We start from the raw sequence: 17,913 nt of genomic DNA on the forward strand, positions 1-17,913 counted from the left end.
TTTCAGTCTGAAGAAGGGAAATAATATATTTGATCTTTAATGCCCTTCCGCAAATAACAACCAGCTTCTGCAAACCTAATGCTAAGGCCGTTATACATTTTATGCATATCCACCAAAGGAAAGCGTAACTCTATACTAAATCGAAACCAAAACAGTGTCTAGTATCTAATTTCTCCCAACAGTATCACTCCTGAATCAACAATTACGGTCACGAGAATAAAGGAAATGATCAGCAACCTAAAGAGGTTGTTATTGCTAAACCAATTCTCCTTTTCAGTTCCATAGGAAATGCACAGAGAATAGTAAGGAGAATATGTATTCTAATGTTGAAGGGTGAAGGGTTGATTAACATACTTCAGGGTGGGAATGTACTCAGCGTGTTTTAAACATCTGAATGAATTCCAACCTCTTGATGTTCTTTGTCCAGCGGTTCTTCAGTGCAAATTGCAGTAAATATCTATTCTCTAAAACTACGTTTTCTATATCATCAAGGACAAGGAAAATGAATTACTTACATGGTGCGAAAGCTCGTACTCAGACAGACATATAAAGTAATATAGAAATGACTCAATCTTTTCAAGTAGTGTACTAAGGACAGGCCATTTTTACAAGCTTATTCGCAACAAAACTGTTCTGCAAGACATTTGCATTGCACCTTTTTGTCGCACAAGGCATCGTACAAAACTTTGTAAGTGGCATCTGCGCCTTCCTTTCGGTGCCAAGCTATTTTAATAGCTTGGCATTGTTAAATGTTAAAATAAATGTTAAAAAATTTTAAAAGCCTTCTTTTTCAGCCCTCTATAATCTTTATCAAAGCAAGTTATTGCGGCTTGGTTGAATCCAGGCGTCCTTCTAATTTCTCCTAATTATTTCCAAGTTCCAGAGACAGATCTTCCAACTCGTCTACTGATGGTCCACCGGCCTTGACCAAATTAAGCTGAGGATAATAATGGATGGAGAAGGAAAATAATCAGAAAAAGGTGCTTCAAGTATCTGGCGAATGGCGAGCAGTGGTGGCGAAAGGTGATTTCTCTTTTTTTTATCATTCGATATCGAATCGTTGGGCTTGAGGACTGTCAGGCTTCAGCAAGAGTCATTTTTAGTATGGGAAAAAAGGAATTTCCTCAAGACAAACTGCCTAAATAGCTTTCCAGACTCATCTATTCTGACCTCTTCATTTGCGCAGGGCTCTACAACCATCTTTAACATGGAGGTCATGAACCACGTTTTCTAGGAAGCAGCCTCTCGTCATAAGTACTTTTTTTTTCCTCAAATGCAATGCTGTTGCTATGGAATGAATCAGTAGGGAATGTCATGGAGCCGTCATGGGATTTTTCTGGTGGCTGGGATTAAGGGGTGTAAATTTTTATGACTTGTTTTAATGAAGGTGAAAATATTTAGTCACAATTTTTGGTAATGAGGTCCACCCACAATCACAAACTCTTTAAGCAACTTGCTTCGAATCCCAGGCGACGTCCATATCTTCTCATTTACGTGGTAGTTTGCGGGAGTGCCAGAATTAGCCGCAGTTAACAGGAAAATATGTAATCTTTTGTTCTTGACATTCTCACTGCGTGTCAAATAACGCAAAAGTTATGATTGTCCTAATGCTGTCATAGCTCTGCTATAAATGAGGGTTGTGTATATTCAAGTCTTCAACCGTTTTGTGGAGGTCAACTCCACCCCTCCCAATGTTGAACGTCAGAAATATCAGTCTCTTCCGAGAAATGGTGTTGAATGATTGATTCAATGGGTACAAGAAAGCGGACATTATCTTTATGACTTGTTTTAAAAACGATAAACGGTACTTGAGAGCGCCATGGTTTTCTGAGATACTTTCAGATATTCTGAAAGTATCTGCATGCAAATCAAGACTTTAGAAACTTTACGAAGGGTAATTACCTCTGGTCACCTTTGCTTTCGTATAATCAGGAGTCGACGAGCGTCTCTTTCGATTTGATTTATCTGAAAAAACAAGATAAGAATGTGATGAATGCGTAACAGTCAGTCTTAAATAACCTTCCCCCTACAATGCATTTACGGTGACAATTCTTCCATTTACTTCCCGAGACTCGATTAAACTTTGTACAGATCTTCCCTCATGCTCTCGGTGTACTCATCTACATCAAGAGTGCCAAATGGCTGGCACCAAGAAGGTACTATAAGTTTACCTTTGATAAGAAAAAACTGACTTGTTCTAGGATTAAAAGGCTATTGGATGAATTGACTAACCAGTGGATAAAATGCCTGAAGTTTTTCTTTATGATTCTTGGACAAGATTTTTGTCATCCATCCTCCCTATCGCAAAGTTTTCATGGTCAGGGAAGGAAGGGAGAGGGAGAAGCAGCGCGCGCGGGATGGAGATAGATAGGAAACACAAAGTATACTTTTTGATACCTGACTGGCTCCTCCCAAACTAAGAACGAACAAAAATACACATTTATAGACATCAGATTTTTTATGCATATTCGACCAACAGCTAATAAAAGATAGATCAATCGCGGCAGAGAATCACGTCTTGTAGGTCGTGGGTAGTCAGTCGACCACACTAACTTATTTACTCACTGAATTCTAGCAGCATGCACCCGAAACGTGAGAAACAAACAAAAGTGATTCTCATAAAGTAACACTAATTATCATTTATCAGAGTTACTTACTTTCATAGTGGGGCCATTTCTCAAACACATTACTGTCATTTAGCATATGCGCAACCAGTGAAGCTGCCATTACACTTGCGAATGGCCTCCAAGGATTAGTAGCAGATTTGCTACCATCGCCGAAGTCTGAAACTCCTTTGATAACTAACCATTCAATTCCATGGTTATGAGCGGCTGCGTAAAGACCTAGAGAGGAGTTAAAATTCTGTTAAAAAAAAAACCAAAACGCAGTGGTTTTATTAAAATATCGGAGGAACGAATTGTAAACTTTGACGACTCGTTGCAATGCTTGTGCTCAGTACTGTGTGCAAATCTTCAAGGATTTAGGGGAACTATTTTTTTATCTTTTCCTCCACATATTTGCATAGAACTTTTAGTCTTAAGCATGTATCTTTAGTTATGTTGTACGTGTTATGTCAATAAATCATCGATTTATTCCAGCGTGCAAACCTCAAGAAGGCACGCTTTCCTTGCTTATCAATAACAGTACACAACAGACAAAATATATAGAACTGCTGATGGTACGCAGCACTTTTGGCCAAAAGAAAAATGTTCGATAAATTATTACAACTTAAGTAGATTACTTTTTTCTGCAATAGCGTCTATAGGATCAAGGGCTCTAAATAAAGTTATGGAGTACTTTAGACAGTACCTTCGCCTTCCATTTCGATGGCAGTTCCTTGGCGAAATCGCTCCTTTAATTGTTGCCGAAGTTCTGGGTTATCAAGCACAATAGGGCCACTGAGTAGCACGCCATCATTGCGTACTGTCACTTTTAGGTCTTCTGGTTTTTTTAGAGGTGCTTTCCAACCTGCCCCGGCATCCTTGATGAGTTTAGCCATACCCTGCTGTGGAGGAACAACATGGCCGCGTTCTTCGATCCCTTCCTTCCTTACTTTGACTAAAGCGTAGGTTATCAACTTTGCAGATACAATGACATCACCAAGCTCCGCTTTATTCTCGTCCAAGCTGGCACAATAACCCACACAGATGACCGCTTTGGGCCTCAAGATTGGAACCGCATCTTGGACTACAACTATGGAACCACCAGGGGCGGCGGCGCCCATTGAGCATTGAATCACGGCAATTTTCAATTTTGAGCTATTAAACCCGAAATACACAGGGCCGAGCTTTTTTTCGTAACCCCTCTCAATGTGTTTGAGAATGGAGAGGCAGCTTAAAGCTTCACATTCCTTTGCTGTTAATAGCAGAAAATCAACAGGCAGGAATTTTTCTTCGATATCTTTCCAAGGCGTTGTCTTTGGGGGGAGATTCTCCTTCTTAAGCACTTTTACTCTCTTTTTAAGCTCTGGAGGTTCTCTCATGCTCTCGCCCTGATTTCCTCTTTCACCAGCGTGGGTAGTGCTTTCCATGTTTCACAACGCCTAAGAATAAACAAAAATTCCCTTGAAGGCAATCTGACTAATCTGTACGATGGATACCTCTCTCATGCTGTCTCACTCACGCATAGGTAATAACTCAGTTTAGATGGCTAAGTATGAAGGTATTGGTAAGCTGCATCTTACGCAAGTATGCATAAGTATTCTGATACTCATAATTTATGTGATGGAGGCATATGCTAGTTTGGAGAGAAGTATTTTTTTGAGAGAATCTTATTGTAAACGTTTCGTTGATTGATCGATTTATTTTCATACGATCAATTTCTTCTTTCCCTTGCTCTACGTTACTGTGAGCAAAGTATATGCCAGTACATGCAGATGCTGTGTTTCTAGAGATTAATTTTTACCTTGCTTTACATTCAGACATTCAGGAGTGAAGCGTTCAGCAGAGCAATCCATACTGTCAGTCATTAATTGATGATTTTACAGTGCACATTGGACTGCTTTTTTAGATTAATTTTCCCCTTGCTCTACACTACTGTGACCAGGGTATATGTCGGTTAGGAGTAAGGCTATTTGCTGAGGATATTTATTGTTACTCATTGATTGATCAACCACAGCACATTGTAGGAGCAGCACCTCTATTTTCCCTTTCTCTACACTACGGTGATCAAGGTATTTATCAGTGAGGAGTAAAAATTTTAGCCGAGGAATCCTTACTGTTAGGCATTAATTGATCATTTTGAAGTACTGAAAGTTCACTGCTTCTAATGCTTAATTTTTTTTCTTTCGCTTTACACTACTGCGGGAAACGTATGTGTCAGTTAGGGATGTGATCAAGGTATATGCCAGTTAGGAGTTTGATCAAGGTATGTACTGGTTAGGAGTGAAGTTGTTAGCCGAGGAATCTTTACTGCTGGGTATGGATTGACCAGTTAAAGCACTTGTGTCTGCAATGCTTCTAGTAGTGAACCTTTTTTTTTTCATTGATGGATTGTTACTGTTAGGCTCAGATTTATCATTTTACAGTATATGCGTATGCAATGCTTATATCGATTAATTTTTTTCTCTTTCTCCACCCCACTGTGATAAAGGTATATACAAGTTCCAAGTTAAGCTTTTAGCAGAGGAATCCTAACTGGTAGGTATTGCTTGATCATTCTACCGGACATGTATTGTACGTGCAGTGTCTAGTATGATAAGCTTTTTCCATTGCTCAAAATTAAACTACCGTAATCAAGGTAATTGCCAATTAGGAGGGAAGCTTTTTGCTGAGGAATCCATTCTGTCAGTCACGGATTAATCATTAATAGTGCATGTTGGTGCAGTGCACCTACTAATTAGTCTTTTACTTGCTATACACTTCTTTGTTCAAGGGATATACCGGTTAGGAATGAAGATTTTTGCTGATGAATCCTTACTGTTAAGCATTGATTAAATATTTACAGTACATGTAGGTGCTATGCTTTCATTTGCTAATTTTTTCCCTTTGCTCTAAAGTACTGTGATCAAGGTACATGCCAATTAAGGAATGAAGCTTTTTTTAGCTGAGGAATCCTTTCTGTTAGACATTGATGGATTACTTAACAGTACATGTGAGTCCATTTTTTTTAATGATTATTATTTCCCCTCGCTCTACACTTCTGTCGTCAAGGTATGTGCCAGTTAGGATGGAAGCCTTTTTAACAGAGGAATCCTTTCTGTTAGGCATTGATTGATTATATTTCAGTATACGTAGGTGCAAGGCTTCTAATTATTAATTTTTGACCGGATCTTTCAAGTTTGCAGCGCCCTGAATAGTCGGATTTGGGAATTGACTAAAATTGAAGTTGAATTCTCCCTTGAATCTGTTTTCTGGGGCTACACAAACTGTTTGCCTTGCAAAAATGTAGCTTAACTCCGTGCATTTTTGTAGTGGTTAGGTTTCCATATATAAATGTAAGATGGAAGGACGAACCACCTAAAGTTTCACCATAGCATTGGAAAATTTGTCATTCTTAGTCTTTACTTTATTATTCCACTTTACTCAAGAAAAACTCTTAAGTAAGTGGAAACTAATGAAAAAACTCTTTTTTCGGTAACTTATGCAATATACGTAACATGGAGATTTAAGTAAAGCTTCATTATGTCTTACATATAAGTGTATACTGTTGGCAATATTTTATTTTCTGTAACTGATGTATCCTAAGTGTTTGTAATAAAGTTTTAATTAAGGCAGGAAAAAAATACAGTGATGCACGGTGCATATATTTTGCAAATCAAAGGAACAATACTTTATTTGTTATTTGGACAGCAAATATTTTACTTTCCTTTGAAAATTGGACCAACAATCTGTTTAACACTTAATGGATAAAGAAAAGGTTTGTATATATTTGTATTTATTTGAAAACTGGTGTATATATATATATATATGCGTGTAAATAAATGTTTATATACTACAAATCAAATTGCCGGAAAATGATAAAAAAAAAATGTTGCAACTTTCTACAAAAAAGCTTATTACAGTATCAACAAAACAATTGTACAGACTAGTTATAAAAAGTCCTATATGTGAGCAACTGAATTTTTAGTTTCAAATAATTGAACTTTGTGTTGTATAATTTTGGTCTGCAGTCATAGTTGCGACTTCAAATCAAACTTCAAACTATATATATATATATATATATATTAAGCCACTTAACTATACGGTACAGATATGAAATGGCTCAAGTGAGGCCATTTTACATCATATCATAACTATTTTAGTTCTTTCCGGGGCTGTTTCGCATCTTTATCTAAAACAGCTCCTGCTTGAGCATCGTTTCGAACCTTATGACGCTTATTTAGCCATTTATCTACTTTGTTTTGGACAATGAGTTTCCCTAAATTGGCCACAAATTAGGAACTAATTACCATCCTATCCAAGAAAAGAAATAGCTCCAGAAGGGCTGATTTACCCATCGAAACGTATTATAACTCTTTTCGTCTACTCTATACAGGGCCAAACCAATTGGGCCAAGACGTCTCTACTCTAGAAGGGCCAAATTAGACCCAATAGAACAGTATTTTACTCAGCGAAACGGCCCTATTATCGGGGCTAAAACAGATCTTTTCGATTTACAGCGTCGCTCTTAATAATCGAGCGCGAGGGCCGTACTGAGGAATATCGACCCCAAGTCGCGGCAGTAAGGACAGAGCGAAGCGAGGTCCATACTAGATCAAACGAGGGCCAATATTACCCATTATAGGTACAAGAAAGCGAGGTTATAGTTAGTAGTTTATTATATGGCACTCGGGCCTAACCTGTTTATTCTAAGCCGGCTTTTGACCGTTTCCGTAGAACAGTCCTTATGGTTAAATACAGACCAAGTAAAAACCAACGTTGGATTTGCCTCCACAACAAGTTGATTCGCAACATGATAAAGCTGAAGCGATGATACTTAGTTGACAGTAAATGATATGACAACCGTGAAAAACTATTCAAATCTACACTGCTGGACGAAATGACAAAGTTTTGGTCAACTGAGATTTTAAGTCAACTAAATTTGTTGCCATCACGTTTCCGCTAAGCTGCATAAAATATGAACAAATACTAATATGCCCTAAAATCCCCTCAGAAAAAGAGACCAGAACTACGACAACTACGACAAGTTACATTGATAATAATAACTTGAAGCCCTATGAGTCAAACAAGTGTTATCAACACAAATCACAAGATTAATTTACCTCATTTTCATGGTGAGAACCGAAAAACGAGTATCCGACTGTACTTAAACAAACATTTTGATGTCTACCTCACTAATTCATGATCTTTCAAACGAGAGAGACAGAGAAGATAAAGAAACTTGCATACATGACTAACAGAAAATTTTAATTTATAGCATAATTCAGAGATCATCTATTTGATCTTTCAAGATTCTTAGAATCGAAACACAGCTGATAAATCAATTCCCACAGCCTGAATTTCTATCGTCTACCGTTCAAATCCTCCAAGTGTTATGTACATTTTAAAAAAAAGTGGACCAAGTGGTTGTAAGCCATGAAATCAGCGAAAATCGCGCTCTTCCATGTCCATCTACGAAAAAGTTATCACTCAGGAATTGACTTAATACAGTGATGCACGGTGCATGTATCTTTCACATCAAAGGAATGCATAAAGAAAAATTGTGTATATATTTGTATTTATTTGAAAACGGGTGTATATATATATATGTGTGTGTGTGTAAATAAATGTTTATATATTATAAATCAAATTGCAGGAAAATGAAAAAAATTTTTGTAACCTTCTACCAAAAAGATCACCACAGATCAACAAAACATTTGTACATACTAAAAAGTCGTATATCTGAGCAACTGAATTTTGCATTTTCAAATAATTGAACTTCATGTTGTGCAATATTGGTCTGCAATCATATTGCGATTTCAAATCAAACTTAGGCTGTGCACTTGTTTGATCTCGGACTAATTAGGCTTGTGATTTAAGACCAAATTGCATTCCTCTCAGTTTCATTACCATTATATAAATAAACACCTGTGTTCAAAAACGTTGCAAATTTGAAAATATATATCAAATACCATCCCTTTTTTTTCTCATCAAAAAGAGACACTTATACACCCAAAAGGGTTATGTATATATGTCTACATCGATACACACACACACACACACACACACACACGCACACACACACACACACACGCATAGATTTACATACATATATATTTATATATTAAGCCACTTGACTACAGGGTGCAGATATGCAATGGCTCAAGTGAGGCCATTTTACATCATATCATAACCATTTTAATTCTTATAGAGGCTGTTTCACATAGTTCTCCAAAACAGCTCCTGTTTGAGCATCGTTTCGGACCTTATGACGCTTATTTAGCCATTTATCTACTTTGCTTTGGACCATGAGTTTCCCTGAATTGGCCGCAAATTAGGAACTCATTTCTATCCTCTCTAAGAAAAAATTGGCTCCAGAAGGGCTGATTTGCCCATCGAAACGTGTTATAGCTTCTTTTCGTCTACTCTATACAGGGCCAAACCAATTGGGCCAAGACATCTTCATTCTAGAAGGGCCAAATTAGACCCAATAGAACAGTATTTTACTCACCGAAACGGCCCTGTTATCGGGGCTATAACAGATCTTTTCGATTTATAGCGCCGCTCTTAATAATCGAGCGCGAGGGCCGTACTGAGGAATATCGACCCAAAGTCGCGGCAGTAAGGACAGAGCAAAGCAAGGACCATACTAGATCGAACGAGGGCCAATATTACCCAGTATAGGTATAAGAAAGCGAGGTTTTAGAAGGCATTTTATTATACGGCACTCGGGCTAAACTTGTTTATTTTGAGCCGGCTTTCGTGAACAAAAATGCACGCCTCATGACCGTCTCCATGGAAACAGTTCTTATGGCAAAGTACAGACCAAGTAAGAACCAATCACAAAGTTTGGATTTACCTCCATAACAAGTTGATTCGCAACATGATAAAGCTGAAGCGATGATACTTAATTGACAATAAATGATATGAAAAAACAAAACTATTCAAATCTACACTTCTGGACGAAATGACAAAATTTTGGTCAACTGAAATTTTAAGTCAATTAAATTTGTTGCTATCACGTTTCCGCTAAGCTGCATAAAATATGAACAAAAACTAATACGTCCTAAAATCCTCTCAGAAAAAGAGACCAGAACTACGACAACTATGAAAAGCTACATTTATAAAAATAACTTGAAACCCTAAAAGTGAAAGCAAGTGTTATCAACACAAATCGCAAGATTAATTTACCTCACTTTATGATGAGAACGAAAAAACGACTATATGACTGTACTAAAACAAGAGTTTTGATGTCAACCTCACAAATTCATAATCTTTCAACATAGGGAGACAAAGCAGATAGATAAACTTGCCTTCATGACCAAAAAAAATCCATAGCGTAAGTAAGTGATCATCTATTTGATCTTTCAAGATTCCTAGAATCTTAACACAACTGATATATCAATTCCCACAGCCTGAAGTTCTATCACCTACCGTTCAAATCATCCATGCATTGTGTACATTAAAAAAAATTGGACTAAGTGGTTGTAAGCCATGAAATCAGCGAAAATCGTGCTCTTGCATGTCCATCTACGACAAAGTTATCACTCAGGAGTCGAGTAAAATCGCCACTTTGCTTCAGTGCAAATCTCATCGAAGGAGTGATGCTTGGCGCTCCCGCCTAGACTAAAAATTGCTTACTCTCAACGAAACATACTAAAGCGGGCATATCTGAAAGGATCTCTTGAGGTTCTTTCAATCGAAGCACGGATGAAGCTGCATGGAAAATCGATCCGATCCTTTATTCTAAAGAAGATTTTAGTCTCTTTGCTTTAAAATTCAGCATAACTTTACCGAACAGTTTTAGCCATCTGCTATCTTCAAGACGTCTTAAATCCTTCCCGTGTCGTGTAAAATTAAAACAAATGAATTGAGTGGTTTTGAATCAACGCCTTTCACTCTTGCATGTTTATAGATGATAACGTTAGTCAGCTGAAATTTATAAAAGCCCGCTTTGTCTCTGTTCAAATCACACCGGAGGAATAATGGTTAACGCTTTCGTTTTCCGTAACGTCTACAGTCAAAATATGACTTTCTCTACTCACCTTCACTTTCTCTTGAGAATGAAAATGTCTGCACTTGACTCTGTGGAGAAGAATGTGAGGACACACGATATTACTTCGTATGTAGTTGGTAAATTGACGGAACTACTCGTAAAGTTAACACTTCTCAGACAGGTTCAGACTTGCAAATGACTACAAATAATTTATCAGATTCCTTAATCATGCATGCATAGCTAATCTCTGACGTAGATTCATAGCGGTTCTATGTTACTTTCTCCAATGGAATTAAGTTGTTAATTTGTAAATATAGATTAATTTCTCGTTTGTCTCGCTGCTTTTTAATGATTCTTTTGCATTCAGGGAATGGAGTTCCGCTAATAGTCAACATGAATGGGTTTAGGTGGAGGTAACGCTTCATAAATAATTTTTAGTGTATTGGATAAGGGAGAGAAAACTATGCTTTTTCCTTGATGACCCTGTCAAGATATTTGTGCCTCGTCGTAAGAGCTGACCAGGGGGAGAGGAGGAAGCGAGCGAGAGTGGTCGGCGCCCTATCTCTCGCGTCCCCCGTTTCTTTTTGCTTTTCTTATAGTATTTGGCTTAGTTTATTTGCTCTTAATGTTTTCATAACCAATTGCTTCTCGTGTGGTACGATGAAGACGGAGTTTTATTTTCCGCCAGAATTTTATTCTATTTTCAAAGCTTATCCTATTCCAGAAAATTCATACGTAAGTCAGAGATCATTCATTTAATCTTTCAAGATTCCTAGAATCGAAGCGCAACTGACAAATCAATTCCCACAGCCTGAATTTCAATCGCCTACCGTTCAAATCATCCATGCATTGTGTACATTAAAAAAATGGGACTAAGTGGTTGTAAGCCATGAAATCAGCGAAAATCGTGCTCTTGCATGTCCATCTAAGACAAAGTTAAAACTCAGGAGTTGAGTAAAATCGCCACTTTGCTTCAGTGCAAATCTCATTGAACGAGTGATGCTTGGAGCTCCCGCTTAGACTAAAAATTGCTTTCTCTTAACGAAACGCATACGAAAGCGGGCATATCTTGACTAAAATAACTGGATCAGTAACTTTAAACTGCAATCATCAAAAATTCTTGCCACTTCTCGTCGGAAGGGAATCGATCGATTAGATGAAATATCGAGGAGTAATGAGAATAACTGAAGACTTAGTCATTTGGCCCTATACGATAATTGATTCTCACAATATCCACTATTGTTTAAATCATTCCTGCATATGTCGTGTAAAATTAAAACAAATGGACTTAGTGGTTTCTAATCGACGGCTTTTGCTCTTGGATGTTTATCTATGATAGAGTTAGTCCTCTGAAATTGATAAAAACCCGCTTGGTCTCGGTTCAAATCACACCGAAGGAATAATGCTTGCGCTTTCGTCTTCCGTAACGCCCATAGTCAAAATATATCTTTCTCTACTTACCTTCACTTTCTCTTTAAAATGAAAATGTCTATATTTGACTCTATGAACAAGACCGTGAAGACACACGATATTACTTCGTAAATGGTTTGTGAATCGACGGAACTACTCGAAAAGTTAGCACTTCTCAAACAGTTTCGTTTTAGACTTGCAAATGTCTGTGAATAATTTGTCAGATTCTGTAATTATGCAAGCATAACCAGGGTCACTCTGATGATCCTTTTAAAGTGATTGGCCCTCATTGGAGCAATTTATTCACTCATTGCACCATGTTTTGTACAGCATCGCATTTATTTACCAGCCAATGAAGAAGCTTTACTAAAATAGTTTGCTTAAAGACACTAATCAATTTGCAGGAAAATGAAAAACAACTTTTTCAACTTTCTACAAACAAGTTCACTGCAGGATCAACAAAAATTTGTGCGGACTAAAAAATCCTATGTATGAGCAGCTGAATTTTGCGTTTTAAAAATGGATATAATGAAGTGGTAATTGAACTTTGTGTTGAGCAATTTTGGTCGGCAATCATACTTATGATTTCAAATCAAACTTGCGCTGCTTACTTGTTTGATTTTAAATTTACGTTTGTGATTTCAGTGTAAATTCACTCCACTCAGTACCATTACCATTATATAAATATACACCATCTAAATATAGATATGAAGCCATTTAATTACGTGGTACAGATATGAAATGGCTCAAGTGAGGCCAGTTTACATCATATCATTACCATTTTAACTCTTTTCAGGGGCTGTTTAACATAGTTCTTCCAAACAGCTCCTGTCATGAGCATCGTTTCAGACCTTATGATGCCCATTTAGCCATTTATCTGCTTTGTTTTTTAACATAAGTTTACTTAAATTGGCCACAAAATGGTAGCCAATTTTTATCCTCTCTAAATAAAGATTTGGCTCCAAAACAATCGGGCCAAAACAACCCTTTTCTAGAAGGGCCAAATTAAACCCCCCCCCCCCCCCCAAAAAAAAAAAAGGGTATTTCAATCACCGAAACGGCTCTATTTTTGGGATTGAAACAGATCTTTTCGATTTACAGCGATATTCTTAATAATCGAGCGCGAGGGCCGCACTGAGGAATATTGACCAGGATGTCGCGGCAGTAAGGAGAGAGCGCAGAGAGGTCCATGCAAAATCGAACGAAGGCCAATATTACCCAGTACGGTTCAAGTAAGCGAGGTTATATTAAGTAATTCATTATGTGAATTTGGGGCCAAAGTTATTTATTTTTAGCTAGCTTTTGTGAACAAAATGCACACCTTATGACCGTGTCCGTGGAAACAGTCCTTATGGCAAAATAAAGACCAGGTAAGAACCAATCCCAACGTTTGAATTTTCTACAGAGCTATCTTGCTATAAAACAAGTTGACTCGCAAAATGATATGGCTGAAGCGATGATACTTAATATTTGAATTGACAATAAATGTTATGATAACCTTGAATAACTATTCAACACCACGCTGCTCGACGAAATGACAGAATTTTGGTTAACTAAAATTTCAAGTCAACGAAATTTGTTGCCATTACGTTTCCTCAGAGCTGCATTAAATATGAACAAATACAGTCGAAACGCGATTATCCGGACTCGTTGGGACTAGACGAAATAGTCCGAATAATCGAGAATATGAATATTAATGAGGAACAAAAACGGATCAAATAAAGAAAGCGACATTTAATCGTGAAACAAAACATTTACAAATCGGTTTGAAAAAAATATGGCCATATCTTTACTGTCTTTACTATCCGTTGTGAATACCTCTACATGTGAATCGTGTAGAGGTCTTCTGCATTAATTTCGGATATCAGATATCTGCTGCGTACTAACGCTATATTCAGCAGACAAATTTGTTCCTTTTTTCTCCATTCTCTAAACGCAAAATTGTAGAAAGAACGGATCGCTTACGCCGAAAGGATATGTTGATCGTGATAAAACATTCGTGACGCTGTGTAGCTTATCTTGCGTACCACGCCGAACGAGCCAATAGAGCGTGAAATCTCTCTTAACAACAAAGCAACTGTAAGCCAATCAGACCTCATTCGAATGTTCTTCGTTAGTTACGAAGCGTGCGAGCCCGGTTTTTGGTGTTTTGAAAGCGAAACAAAGACGACTTTACTTCACTTTTCAACGCTGTAGTTTTAAATATGGCTACGGATCTTGATCATGACTGATGGATATTCATGACAAAATTGTGACCAGAAAAAAAGTCCGGATAGTCGAGAAATCCGGATAATCGAGGTTGGACTGTACCAAAGAACAGTCCTTATGGTTAAATACAGACCAAGTAAAAACCAATTACAACGTTGGATTTACCTCCACAACAAGTTGATTCGCAACATGATAAAGCTGAAGCGATGATACTTAGTTGACAGTAAATGATATGATAACCGTGAAAAACTATTTAAATCTACACTGCTAGACGAAATGACAATGTTTTGGTCAACTGAGATTTTAAGTCAACTAAATTTGTTGCCATCACGTTTCCGCTAAGCTGCATAAAATATGAACAAATACTAATATGCCCTAAAATCCTCTCAGAAAAAAAGACCAGAACTACGACAACTATGGCAAGCTACATTTATCAAAATAACTTGAAACCCTAAGAGTGAAAGCAAGTGTTATCAACACAAATAACCTCACTTTATTATGAGAACGAAAAAACGATTATATGACTGTACTAAAACAAAAGTTTTGATGTCAACCTCACAAATTCATAATCTTTCAACAAAGAGAGACAAAGTAGATAGATAAACTTGCCTTCATGACAAAAAAAATTCGTAGCGTAAGTCAGTGATCATCTATTTGATCTTTCAAGATTCCTAAAATCTTAACAAAACTGATAAATCAATTCCCACAGCCTGAAGTTCTGTCGCCTACCGTTCAAATCATCCATGCATTGTGTACATTAAAAAAAATGGGACTAAGTGGTTGTAAGCCATGAAATCAGCAAAAATCGTGCTCTTGCATGTCCATCTATGACAAAGTTATCACTCAAGAGTCGAGTAAAATCGCCCCTTTGCTTCAGTGCAAATCTCATCGAACGAGTGATGCTTGGCGCTCCCGCCTAGACTAAAAATTGCTTTCTCTCAACGAAACATACTAAAGCGGGCATACCTAAAAGGATCTTTTGAGATTCGTTCAATCGACGCACGGATGAAGTTGCATGGAAAATCGATCTGATCCTTTATTCTAAAGAAGATTTTAGTCTCTTTTGCTTTAAAATTCAGCATAACTTTATCGAACAGTTTTAGCCATCTGTTATCTTCAAGACGTCTTAAATCATTCCTGCATATATCGTGTAAAATTAAAACAAATGGACTTAGTGGTTTCTAATCGACGGCTTTTGCTCTTGGATGTTTATCTATGATAGAGTTAGTCATCTGAAATTTATAAAAGCCCGCTTTGTCTCTGTTCAAATCACACCGGAGGAATAATGCATAGCGCTTTCGTTCTCCGTAACGTCTACAGTCAAAATAAGACTTTCTCAACTTACCGTCACTTTCTCTTTAGAATGTAAATGTCTGCACTTGACTCTGTGGAGAAGAACGTGAGGACACACGATATCACTTCGTATGTAGTTGGTAAATTGACGGAACTACTCGTAAAGTTAACACTTCTCAGACAGGTTCAGACTTGCAAATGACTGCAAATAGTTTATCAGATTCCTTAATCATGCATGCATAGCTAATCTCTGACGTAGATTCATAGCGGTTCTATGTTACTTTCTCCAATGGAATTAAAATGTTAATTTGTAAATATAGATTAATTTCTCGTTTGTTTCGCATCATAATGATTCTTTTGCATTCAGGGAATGTAGTTCCGCTAATAGTCAACATGAATGGGTTTAGGTGGAGGTAACGCTTCATGAATAATTTTTAGTGTATTGGCTAAGGGAGAGAAGCATAACATACTTGCATATGTACGATAAACTATGCTTTTTCCTTGATGACCCTGTCAAGATATTTGTGCCTAGCGGTAAAAGCTGACCAGGGGGAGAGGAGGAAGCGAGCGAGAGTGGTCGGCGCCCTATCTCCCGCGTCCGCCGTTTCTTTTTGCTTTTCTTATAGTATTTGGCTTAGTTTATTTGCTCTTAATGTTTTCATAACCAATCGCTTCTCGTGTGGTACGATGAAAACGGAGTTTTATTTTCCGCCAGAATTTTATTCTATTTTCAAAGCTTATTCTATTCCAGAAAATTCATACGTAAGTCAGAGATCATTCGTTTGATCTTTTAAGATTCCTAGAATCGAAGCACAACTGATAAATTAATTCCCACAGCCTGAATTTCAATCGCCTACCGTTCAAATCATCCAAGTGTTGTGTACATTTAAAAAGATTGGACTACGTTAATGGTTGTAAGCCATAAAAACAGTGAAAATAGCGTTCTACGACAAAGTTATCTGTCAGGAACTGAGTAACATCGCCGCTGTGCTTCAGTGCAAATCACATCGAACGAGTAATGCTTGGGGCTCCCGCCTAGACTGAAAATTGCTTTCTCCTAACGAAACATATACTAAAAAGGACATATTCTGACTAAAATAACAGGATCAGTATCTTTAAATTACAAATACTTGTCACGTAAACTCAGTCAGAAGGGAATTGATCGAGTAGATGAACTATCGAGGAGTAATGAGAAGAACTGAAGACAAAGTCATACGGCCATGTCCGTAGCGTAATTAATTCTCACAGTATTTACTATTGTTAAAATCTTTCCTGCTTATGTCGTATAAAATTTAATCAAATGGATTGAGTGGTTTTTAATCAACGGTTTCCTCTCTTGAATGTTTATCTATGATGAAGTTAGTCATCTCAAATTGATTAAAAGCCGCTTTGACTCTGTTCAAATCACACCGGAGGGATAATTCTTGGCGCTTTCGTTTTCATTAACGTTTACAGTCAAAATATATGAGTTTCTCTGACTACTCACCTTCACTTTCTCTTTACAATGGAAATCTCTGTATTTAACTCTGTGAACAAGACCGTGAGGACACACGATATTACTTCGTAATTAATTCGTGAGTCGACTGGACTACTCGAAAAGTTAACACTTCTCAGACAGTTTCGTTTCAGACTTGCAATTGTCTGTGAATAGTTTATCAGTTCCTTAATTATGCAAGCATAGCTAAGGTCACTCTGACGTAGATTCATGGCGATCTCATGTTACTTTCTCCAGTGGATTGAAGTTCTAAATTTATAAACATATTTTAATTTCCTATTTATTTCGTATTATAATGATTCTTTTGCATTCAGGGAATGGAGTTCCGTTTCATAGTCAACATGAATGAGTTGAGGTGGAAGTAACGCTTCATAAATAATTTTTTGTGTAATAGCTAAGGGAGAGAGTATGGCAACGAGGCAGGAAGAAGTTTAAATTTGAGCGCTCTGTACTTGCATATATACGATAAACTATATTTTTTCCTTGATGACCCTGTCAAGATATTTGTCAGGATATAAGGGAGGAGGAAGCAAGCGAGAGTGGTCCGCGCCCTATCCCCCCCCCCCCCGTTTCTTTTTGCGTTTCTTATGATGTTTGGTTTTGTTCATTTACTTTTCATGTTTTCTTAACCTATCGCTGCTCGTGTGGTACTATAAAATCGGGGTTTTATGTTCAGCCAGAATTTTTTTCTATTTTCAGAGGTTATCCTATTCAAGTCAATCATTCTTAGGTTTAGTAGGCAACCGGTCATTGTTTATCACCAGGGAGGTTCCCTCACTTTGGATTCGCTTTGTAGTAGATAGGCATAGGTTATAAGCATTATAACCTATAACGATCGTTAGCATTGTAACCTTCTATAATGATCGCGTCAATTTTTTTTACGGTGAAGAAGTCCTCGGAAGGCAGTGAGCTCCCTAATGTAAACACGTAGT

General features: G+C 37.4%; 1 protein-coding gene across 8 annotated transcripts; it reads right to left on the minus strand.

The window, feature by feature from the left end:
* On the minus strand, positions 1 to 17,136 carry LOC149048827 (death domain-containing ATP nucleosidase-like). 8 transcript variants are annotated; one of them, XM_089200866.1, is made up of 8 exons: positions 16,973 to 17,136; positions 15,539 to 15,578; positions 10,625 to 10,664; positions 3,310 to 4,042; positions 2,658 to 2,843; positions 1,903 to 1,965; positions 1,171 to 1,287; positions 1 to 937 (listed from the first exon to the last, which is right to left on the minus strand). In XM_089200866.1, exons 4-7 carry the CDS (start codon positions 4,028 to 4,030, stop codon positions 1,175 to 1,177), a joined length of 1,083 nt encoding a protein of 360 aa, XP_089056992.1. In that variant the 5' UTR covers positions 4,031 to 4,042; positions 10,625 to 10,664; positions 15,539 to 15,578; positions 16,973 to 17,136; the 3' UTR covers positions 1 to 937; positions 1,171 to 1,174. The 8 variants fall into 8 exon arrangements, with proteins under 8 accessions (XP_089056992.1, XP_089056993.1, XP_089056994.1 ...); XM_089200867.1 differs by lacking the exon at positions 16,973 to 17,136 and having other exon boundaries at positions 15,539 to 15,657; XM_089200868.1 differs by lacking the exons at positions 15,539 to 15,578; positions 16,973 to 17,136 and adding an exon at positions 12,037 to 12,146.
* Between the last annotated feature and the right edge of the window lie 777 nt (positions 17,137 to 17,913).

Source organism: Pocillopora damicornis, chromosome 3 (assembly GCF_964200805.1).
Source record: "Pocillopora damicornis chromosome 3, jaPocDami1.2, whole genome shotgun sequence".
In the NCBI taxonomy this organism is placed as follows: domain Eukaryota; kingdom Metazoa; phylum Cnidaria; class Anthozoa; order Scleractinia; family Pocilloporidae; genus Pocillopora; species Pocillopora damicornis.